General features: G+C 36.3%; 1 protein-coding gene across 9 annotated transcripts in view; it reads right to left on the reverse strand.

Moving 5' to 3' along the window:
* Positions 1–486: 486 nt before the first annotated feature.
* The window catches only part of LOC113208833 (G protein alpha q subunit), a 15,767-nt gene continuing 6,353 nt past the window's right edge, over positions 487–9,900 (reverse strand). For 3 of the 9 annotated variants that reach the window (XM_026426038.2, XM_026426037.2, XM_026426039.2), the window contains exons 3-8: positions 9,081–9,265; positions 8,843–8,997; positions 7,285–7,413; positions 5,871–6,000; positions 5,628–5,781; positions 4,856–5,360 (exon numbers count right to left, since the gene is read on the reverse strand). In XM_026426038.2, coding sequence (XP_026281823.1) covers positions 4,918–5,360; positions 5,628–5,781; positions 5,871–6,000; positions 7,285–7,413; positions 8,843–8,997; positions 9,081–9,265 — 1,196 coding nt within the window. In that variant the 3' untranslated portion in view covers positions 4,856–4,917. The other 6 variants (XM_052271660.1, XM_052271658.1, XM_026426040.2 and 3 more) reach the window with 6 other exon arrangements.

Raw genomic sequence — 9,900 nt, forward strand, 5'->3', positions numbered from 1 at the left:
AAAAAATACTTTGGCTTAGCATCTAGAAATAGGGCAATGACAGGTGCTCGAAGTGTAGAGCATTGCAGCTGAATGATAGCAAACAGCAGAGGGGGTGTGTAGTCATAGGAAAACCCTTGTTTCGTTCAATGAACTTATTTCAAAGAGTGGAAAGTTACAGTAGGGAAAATGAAGACATAGAACATTGTATTAACAGTTTGGGTAACTTCAAACATCAGTGAGTTTCTTGTCATAAGTAGTGAGAAATTGGAAGACATTCTTAATCTAGATAGTCAGGTTAAATAGTTGAAATGATTTCAGTATAGGAACTCTCCAAACCAAACCAACCTGATGAGAGAACTTGGTGGACAGTAATGGAGCAAATTTTAAGTTTACAAAGAAGATTGCATTTTTTCAGTTGGCTTTTACTTTGTAGGGCAAACAAGTACCCCAAAGGCATTTATCTCTGAAATTGCAAGACACCAATTGTGTACTAGCCCAATCAGCCTGTTTTTAAGTTTTGGCACTTTATTTTAGTTTTACATAATACATGTTTGTGTCCAATAAAGAGAGCTAGAAGTATCAGAAGGAAAAGATGAACTTAAACAAAAGATGACGAGATTTTCTAAAAGCTTTGACTATTTTTGTCCTGACAATAGACCCCCTGATGTGAAAGTGATACCACCCAGAAAGAAAGACGAATCTTGCAGTCTCCTCTTTTTCTTTTACAATAGCAAAGGATAAAAATATTAAAGAAAAAACAAACTCTCAGAAAAAAGTTAAAGACACATTTATAAACATGACAACTTTAAAAAAAAAAAAACAACAACATAAAAACAAGAAGAAAAACAAAAAAAAAAAACAATGAGGTTTTCCACAACACTTAACACCAAATCAGGAACAAATGTCAACTGTTGGATTTCAGAATGAAACAAAAACCAGTGCGACACCAAATGGTTCAAAATTTATGAGCCATAATAGGGCACTGAAGACTGTCAATATCTTGGAACACAGAATCACAGTCATATTTGTATTAGTTAGACTCATATACAGATACATGACTCGAACAATTTCTTAGTTGAGATAAAAGTTCCAAGAATAAGGGAGAATGATAAGTAAGGTAGCTGCCTGCCTGCTCACGAACACCAAATATTGAGTACAAACTTAACAAAAGCAGACATGAAAGAGTTCTAATTGCAACTTATAAAATGGTCTCATCTTTGTGGGTTTATTGTATCTTTGAGATTGATTCAAAATTTAACGTCTTTCAGTACAGTAAAAACAAATTCATGTAAGCCCATGGGTAAATGAAGAGATTAAAACATTAAGACAGGTCTTACATAGTCAATTACATTTGATTGGTCTTGTTCAGATTGCTCTCAGATATCAATAATTTTAATACGCCCCCTATTCTTTTCAGCTGATTTCATCAATATCAAAGAAGGGGCCAAAAAGAATAGTCAAAAGGCAAAACAATAACAAAAATGCTTATCAATTTTAAAGCCACACATTCCTTAACAAATTCTAAAAAGGTAGAATGCAAAACAATTCTCCAATAGGAAATCTCATTTCTGATTTGGAAAACGAAAAGCCACCGCCATCTTAAAATGAATTGGTACACAGCAAATACCACAAAGCCCCTCTTCGGACATGGTCCTAAGGCAACATACCTTACAGCAAAAGGTCATTCACTCACAACACTACATAATTCTAGTTCATCAGGTAGAACTGTGACATTCAAAATGTGAATGTTTTGTAACAGATAGTTTGGCTTGATGCCTTCTTTTCAAGTGATTTAATTTTCTGAAAGTTGAATTTTAGACACAGTTCTCCCAGTTGATAAAGTTAATATAAAGTAAAGAATATACAAAATGCAATCCTGAAGAAAAGTAGAAATAGCATCTTCCAAAGTAAAATAAAGCGCTAGGAAGGCTTCTTAAGTAATTCTTTTCATAATATTGAAAATTCTTTAAACTTGTTGTCACAAAACACAGTTTTAGAAGAAAGAGTTTCTTTCTTTTCACAAATGCAATGGAATACCATAAATCATGAGTTATCAGAAATGGAATGAAAGTTATCCAGATGTAATGTTCTACTCTTTTGACACGTCATAAGTTAAAATTGCTTACAATATTAGTCCTTATGGTCTCCAGTGTCCGCAGTATCTACTGTAATGTTTCGGCTTAAAGTTCGACAAATAAAGACTGTAAAATTTGAAAGATTGAATCACAAAGTCTTGGGTAGTCCTGTTTTAGCAGAGGAGTTTCCTCGCCACAGAAATTTAAATTTACATTATTACCAAATGCTCAGAACTGCTGTACAAAAGGTTGATACACATACATCTTATCACTTTCTCACACACATTTTTTTTCACTTACGCTCAGACTAACCACACTTACAGGTATTACTTTTTAAATGCAATGTTTGGGAATTTTGTGAACAAAAGACCAAATCTATGACATGACAAGAAGAAGTACACAGTATTATTAATAAATGGTAAAAAATTGGACAAAATATATTGGTAAAAGTTTAATGATTGAGATTTTAAGTAAGCAGTCAAAATTAGACTGAGAAAAGTGTGAAACTAATAAGATAATTACTGTATAAGTTTACTAGAATTTTGAGTAGCTCAACACTACAATATAGCCCTTCCATTTTTATTCATTTTCTGTCAGAACACAATATCTGATTTGCTTTTAGGATTAATCAGTGTATTCAGGTACCCCTCTTATTTGTAACAAATAAAAAGGAAGAAAAAAGGAGGGACTTTTAAAAGACCAGAATACGACATTAATTCACAGAAAATTGGTTAGGCCTTCATGGTAATGAAAGAAAATGCAGTTCTAGCTGCACAGCAACTTATTATTGCAAATTCTTACATGAAATGTGAGTGAATGACCCTCTGCCTCTTAGTCATTGTCCGTGGGTGCCTGTCACTCCAGGCTTTATTTACAAATATGGCAGTAAAAATCGGTTTTGACATCACATGCAGAAAAACTCAGATATAAAATTGCTCATAAGTGATACCTTTATCAAATTGAGCTGGAATACTAAATGCAATACAGTTACAATGTGTACATTTAATCAGAACAACTCTTAGACTGTCTCATGGGCTGCACAATTCCATATTATTTCATACCATATTTTTAACCCTTTTTCAATTTCATTTTTTCAATTCCTACTTGACGGCAGCTAGCAGGTCCCCAGTGGATGGCAGATGCTAGCAGTGTTTTGCCGTCACTAATAGGCCAGCAAGAGAATGGGACACCCGTCGGCGATAGAGCTGGCTCTCTGCCTGCATTCCATGCCGTTGGGAAACTTGACACTACACCAAGTTGTATTCCTTAAGATTTGACTGAAGAATTGTGTCCTTTACAGCAGCAAACACAAATCTGATGTTCTCAGTGTCTGCAAGCAACAAAAATTGATTACTGGATAAAATTTTGCATTCGTTTCATGCTATATTAAAAGATAGTTCTACATAAAAAGTATGATATGCATTTTACACTTTTAACTCAAGTCATTTTCATGACTGGTAACCTTCATCAAGGACAGGAAATAGGTACTTATAATGTGTCTACAAAGAAATGTATTTCCTTCTCATGTTTTTCATTTTACAGATCAATCAAGTCTTTAGCACTGAATTTGACTATGAATTTGTATTTAGAAGAAATATGGATCACAAAGTAGTAAAAGTTTAATATCTACTGACTAAATATGAAGATATGAAGTTCTAGAAGATATTGTTACCAGAAACAAACCTTTAACCTTGAACACAAAAATCCCCCAGACATACTCACATTTACCCCCAAAAAACACGTACACACACTTACATTTTCATTAAAACGCACAAAAGCCTTTGCAACAAATTGTTCATGCACTTGTTAAAGAAGCCAGGCTTTACTCAATAACCACACATATAATAAAGTACCAATATCAGAAGGTCTATCCACCAAGAAACAAATATAATTTCAGACATGCCTCTACCTGATAAACTAACAAATAGATAGGATGAAAGAAAAATAACGACAGATAGATAGTTTGAATCTAATACAAAATGACTCAGATTAGAATATATATAACTCGGTAGTAGTAAAAGAAGAACATCTCTCAGCTGTTGAAACACACATGCACATGAGTCAACATACAGAAACACCAACATGCACAAATCCCTCCTCTTTCCACACTCACACTCACACATGCAAACAAACCTTAGAGCCCATGCTCGACAAAATTATTTAACTCATTAATATTGGCACATATCAAAAATTGGAAGTGAGGCAGAGAGGCCTACATGCCTCGAAGATATACATAAAAGAATTTGGAGGAGCGTATTTGGCATTAAAAAATGAAATTCAACCCATTTTAAGCCAAATTAAACTCCTTTAAAGCATTTTGCATGATTGTGTCCTTGACAGCACAGAACACAAGCTTAATATTTTCCGTGTCTAAATAGACACACACAAAAAAAATATTGTTATAAAAGCAGTTGTTGCCATTTAAGGTGAGACATCCATTTGAAGAGAGAGCATGCAAACAGAAAAATTTTAACTATTAATTGAAGAAAGAAACAGGAAAACAACACAATGCAAAATAGGAAGAGATTTTTTCAACTGAAAGGTTTACTACAATACTAACTACCTCAGTGCAACAGTCATGCCAAGCAAAAAGCAGACAAAACAAGGTTATAAACCTACTGTCCATGCAAATAAATTTTAAACAAACTAAGGACATACCTGTGGCACATGTGAAATGTGAGTAAATGATTTTTTCTGTGTCAGGATTGAGCTCAACAAACATACGAAGGATGTATTCTCTAGCTGCAATAGCATCTTTCTGAGGTCCTATAAGGGTAAAAAGTTAGAAAGCGAAGACAGGGTTAATGAATTATACCTCAAAATCAAAAGGTGCTGTTCGAATTAAACTAGCAAACAAAATCTAAGCAACATCAATCATAGCAAAACATAGGGTGGTGTAGGGAGCTGGCCAGTTTTGGAACCAAACAAAAATAAATTGAAACAAAAGCTGGTGAAGAGTCAAATGTATGGCTTTACATACAGGATACAGGTCAGCTAACAACCTGGAACCACTAGTACCACCAGTAGTTTGTTGATTGTTTATGGAAGCACTAATAAATACACAACACTTGTGCTTCCCTTTCCAAAATACTGTGAAAATACACAAAGGATTCAAGGCTGTATGCTTAAAACTTAAAATAAAATTGTCATCTAATGGAGGAAAATTACTAAGGATGAGGCTATTTGAAGCCAGACCTGTGGCACTAGTGAAGTGTGAGTAACACGTGCGGTCCGGATCCGGGTTGAGAGAAAGATAGCCTTTCAGAATAAACTCTCTTGCCGCAACGTGGTCACATTTGGGGCCTGAGCAATTGTAATGATCTTTATAAAATTTCAACCAAAACTATAGAGTCGAACACAAATTTACGAATTTAGCTTGAAGTAAACAAATCAAATAATACTAATTGGCAAAACTGAAACTTTGGTCTCCTCCAATATGAGTTGAATAGTGTGTTGTTGTTTTTTAAACTTTTTTAAGAAAATAGCTATTATAAAATTAGGAAATTTCAAATGATGGTCGAAGTTGTAGAAATTATTGAATACAGAACAGATAAGACGAGTACAACTTACCATCATATTCAGGGAAATAGTCCACTAAATGTGACTGCAATATCTTTTCTTCCAAAAGATCCTTCTTGTTTAAAAACAGAATCACTGACGAATGTTGGAACCATGGATATGTGATGATGGTTTTGAATAAGGCCTTACTTTCTTCCATTCGATTCTGGAAGTAAAATAACAGTTTTATTTGACTGAGGCAGTTTTATTCAAGGTGAAAATTTAATAGGTCCACCATAAAAAAAAATATCTTACCTCATTTTCTGATTCAAACAAGATTTGATCATATTCACTGAGTGCAACCAAAAAGATAATGGATGTTACATTTTCAAAACAGTGGATCCATTTTCTTCTTTCTGATCGCTGCCCTCCAACATCCACCATCCTAAAACAATAAAAAAGACATTACAGAAAGTTCCTTTTGCAAGATCGCAAAAACTACTAGCCTTTTAATTAATGGCATGTACATCAAAAGGCAATTACAGAGAAATATATTATGTAAAATCTATCAACACTAAAACAAATGTGACAAATTAGGTTGAGTTCAAGCTACTATTATAGGCATGTCAGAGCAACAAACAGGGCTTTTGCAAATGCCTGACGTTCATCAATAAACATCAGATTCACCAACTAAGAGAAATTTTATATTCACCACCTAATATCAGATTTGATTACTATTTCCATTATAGATTAGACATTAGTTGAATTGTGTAGAGTAATTGCCCAATGAAATTAGAAAGTCTACACTATTGCTAGTAGATTAGACATTAGTTGAGTTGTGTAGAGTAATTGCTAAATGAAATTAGAAAGTCTACACTATTGCTAGTCACTAGGACTTTTGTCCCTAAATATACTGAAGACAGCCCTTCAGTGAGAGAGCTCTAAACCATACATGCACTCATGCTGGTTAAATTCTAGAGATGTGACTTGAATTAAACTTTTGTTTTAAAAGGAACAGAAACTACCACAAAATCACAGTAAGCATGATACTAGATTCAGAGAAGCAGAAAACATTAAGAGCCAAAAATTGGTAAAATAGATAGCACAGCTTGTAAGGGAGCAAAGGATGAAACTGAATGTGTAGAGATCAATTCAACTGACAACTAAATTTTAAATGGATCGTGCAAACTTCACAGGACACCTGAGCTTAGGAAGGGTCATTGAAAGCCAAGAACCCTTTACCTAAATACAATAGAATCCAAGTCGAAAGGGTATTCGAGAATTCCTGTTGTTGGAACTCGAGCACGCAGAATATCTTGCTCAGTTGGAAGAAAGTCAGCTTGTTCAATTCGCGCCAAATCATCGAGATAGCTGAAAGCAATTGGCCATACCCACTGAATTTCTGAAGGGTAAATTTTCATGCAAAACCCTTTTAGACAAATAAAAATTTAAGCTTGCAGGTGCATACAATCTCAGTGACAACAAATGATGAAGCCATGCATAAACAGAAAAGACAAAAGCTTAGCTGAAAAAAGAAATATGGAAAAGAAACACCTGAACCATGCATTAAAATTAATATGAATGTTGAACAGGTTGACACTAAAATAGACAAAAGTATGCAGAAAGCAGTCATATGGCAAACCATGAACCTCAAACATTGTCCAACATATCACACAATGAAGATGCTTCATGCCCAGCTCCAGGTGTGAAGAGGAACACTGCCCCTTACCTAAAACGGATTTCTTCGAGATCGAAAGGATACTCTATGATGCCGGTAGTTGGAACTCGAACACGTAGGATATCCTGTTCATTGGGGAGGTAGGTAGGGTCCGCTACACGGTCAATCTCGTTCAGGTAGCTAAAAAGGAGAACAGAAAGCTCAGATTCAAAATTGGTCAGGGAAGATATTTCCTAAAATATTTTCATGAATAACATCAGTGAACAGCTTAGCACAATCAAATTTTCTGTACCACTTGACAGGCATAGACAGGTAAACTGCAGCATGAACAAAGTATTGTTGTCACACATCAGGTTTTTACAGTGGACTTAATTAGCTGTGGTCAATGGGTTCAGGTACGATATAGTTATTTTCATGTGACAGTGTCATACCATAATAACTACAATTGCACAAACTTTTCTTTACATGAGAACATTTTATATAATACGAGAAGTCTTTTTTCATGAAGAATGGCAACTTCATTTCAAAATAACAGAAGTAACTACACAACTGTAAAATTATATTTTGACTAAGAAATAGTAGGTCAGCCCATTAGGCATGTTTGCTTCTTTAACAAAAATAGTAAGAACCCTTCTTTAACCTTATTTAACATTGACAGTCAGAGTTAAAAATTTGTAAGTTTGGAAATGAGTTAAAAATTTTTGGCTGCCAGTTACTTGTTTGAGGATTTGGGTAATCATGGCATACAGGCAGTTTATATTATGTTGTTTTTTCCTCCAAGAAGAGATAGCAAACCAAACATCAGTTTGATGAGTATAGATTCAATATCAATAAAATGGTCTCATGTGCAGTAAGAAAAAAAAATGGGGGTCAGAAAACAATGTATGCCTTTGAGTATGTGCACTACCAATATCTTTTACAATGATCAAATCTCAGTGAAAAGTGGCATGGAAATGTACAAACCAATATTTTATCACAATGTGCACTCAATATAGCAGAAATTCCGGTGTAAAGGAAGACTTTTGTACCGGTTTCAAGGATTCCAGAATCGGACTTGTCTTATATGGCCGTATCATATTATACGTATAACAGTCCAGATAGGAAAATGAGTATAAACACTGTAATTGACTGCCCTTTTCCCACAAATAAGTACTAAAGAAACTTATTACAAAAAACTACTGCAAGGACAAAATAACTATGTAATTTTTGAGAATCTTAGATTGATTTTAGACACTCTACAGAGAGTTTAAGAAAATTTTCTGGAAAAGGGTTGTTTTGTGTGGCAGATTGAAACTGGGGTTGTCTTGTATGCCGTATCGTCTAATGCCAGAATCCACGGTACATAAAAAAGGTAAACAGTGCTTTATGACCCCCTGCACAGTTTTTGAAACATGACATTTCAAGGTTCACAATGTAGTGGCCATTGAGTACAATCGAAGTATGTCATTGATGGCTTGAGCCTGGTAGAACTTCATGGATTTTCTTGGTATCATCCGCAGAAACCTTACACCGCGCAAAAATCTTGAGAGCATGAAGAACCCTAATATTTCACTTCACTAAACACTTCACTGCACTTAGTACGGGGCACTTGCCAAACACCTGTACTCACTATTTGGCAGAGTCTGTAAGCTGGTACTCTCTTCTGCGATCATAGCACTCCTGGACACCTGGATCTGCCCAAAGGTCTTTGATAGCTTCCACATATGGACTCTCAAATGTTGTAACTGTCTCAAAATCTACACTGCGAACTAATTCCGCTTTATCCTGAAAGAAGATGTATTTTTAAAATAATGAATGATTAAAAAGAAACTGTTGCAACTTAAACTGATAAGTAAATTATATCTTACCATATTATCACCATTTGCAAAACTGATTTTGAGCAGAGGCATGGCCCGTATCATGCACTGCATTGCCATGAAAATATTCTGATAGACTAGCTTGATGAAGCCTTTTTTATCTTCGTCTGAGTAGCCGGAGCCATGGATAATTCGCATCTGTTTGATGAATGTTGACTTCCCTGACTCTCCAGTGCCTGAGAACAAACAGAAAATACATTTATTTTTAGTTACTTATTATTTTGATTTTTGGACATTCAAAACCGGACTGAAGAATGAAAATAAAAATTTCCACGACCTATAAACAGCTAACTTTTACTTTTTCCTAAAAAGGTCGGAGTGAGGAAGAGTTTACAAAAAAAATGCAAAAATGCGACCTGACTGACCGGAACCGGAACCTAACCTCAGTGGGAGCATCAGGCCCAGCGGCGAGAGGGAGGTGAAACACACGCTCCCCACTGCGTTCGCGAGCACCACCCTCACCCCCGTCTTTGTCACTCCCGGCGAAAGACAAAACACGGTCGGGTGGTGTTCGCGAACGCAGCGCTGCGCAGTATCGATCCGCGGACCGCTAGGGCTGTGCTGGGGCCTGACCGGGCTGGGGCTGGGGGCTGGGCTGGAGGGGTGCGGGGGAGGTGAATGAACGAGTCGTGGGTGCGAGGCGAGCCCCGCCCGGGGGAGGGGAGGAGACGGGAGGGTGAGGAGCAGGGCTGCAAGCGACCCACACCCGCACCGGAAACAGAAGCGCCGCGCAGGGCCGGGCCTTCCGCGCAGAGCTTATTGGGGGACCTGACTTTCAAGATGAGCAGGAGAGCGGGGCTAGGGTGGGACG

The sequence above is a fragment of the Frankliniella occidentalis genome, unplaced genomic scaffold, assembly GCF_000697945.3.
Source record: "Frankliniella occidentalis isolate FOCC.00 unplaced genomic scaffold, Focc_3.1 Scaffold168, whole genome shotgun sequence".
Taxonomy (NCBI): domain Eukaryota; kingdom Metazoa; phylum Arthropoda; class Insecta; order Thysanoptera; family Thripidae; genus Frankliniella; species Frankliniella occidentalis.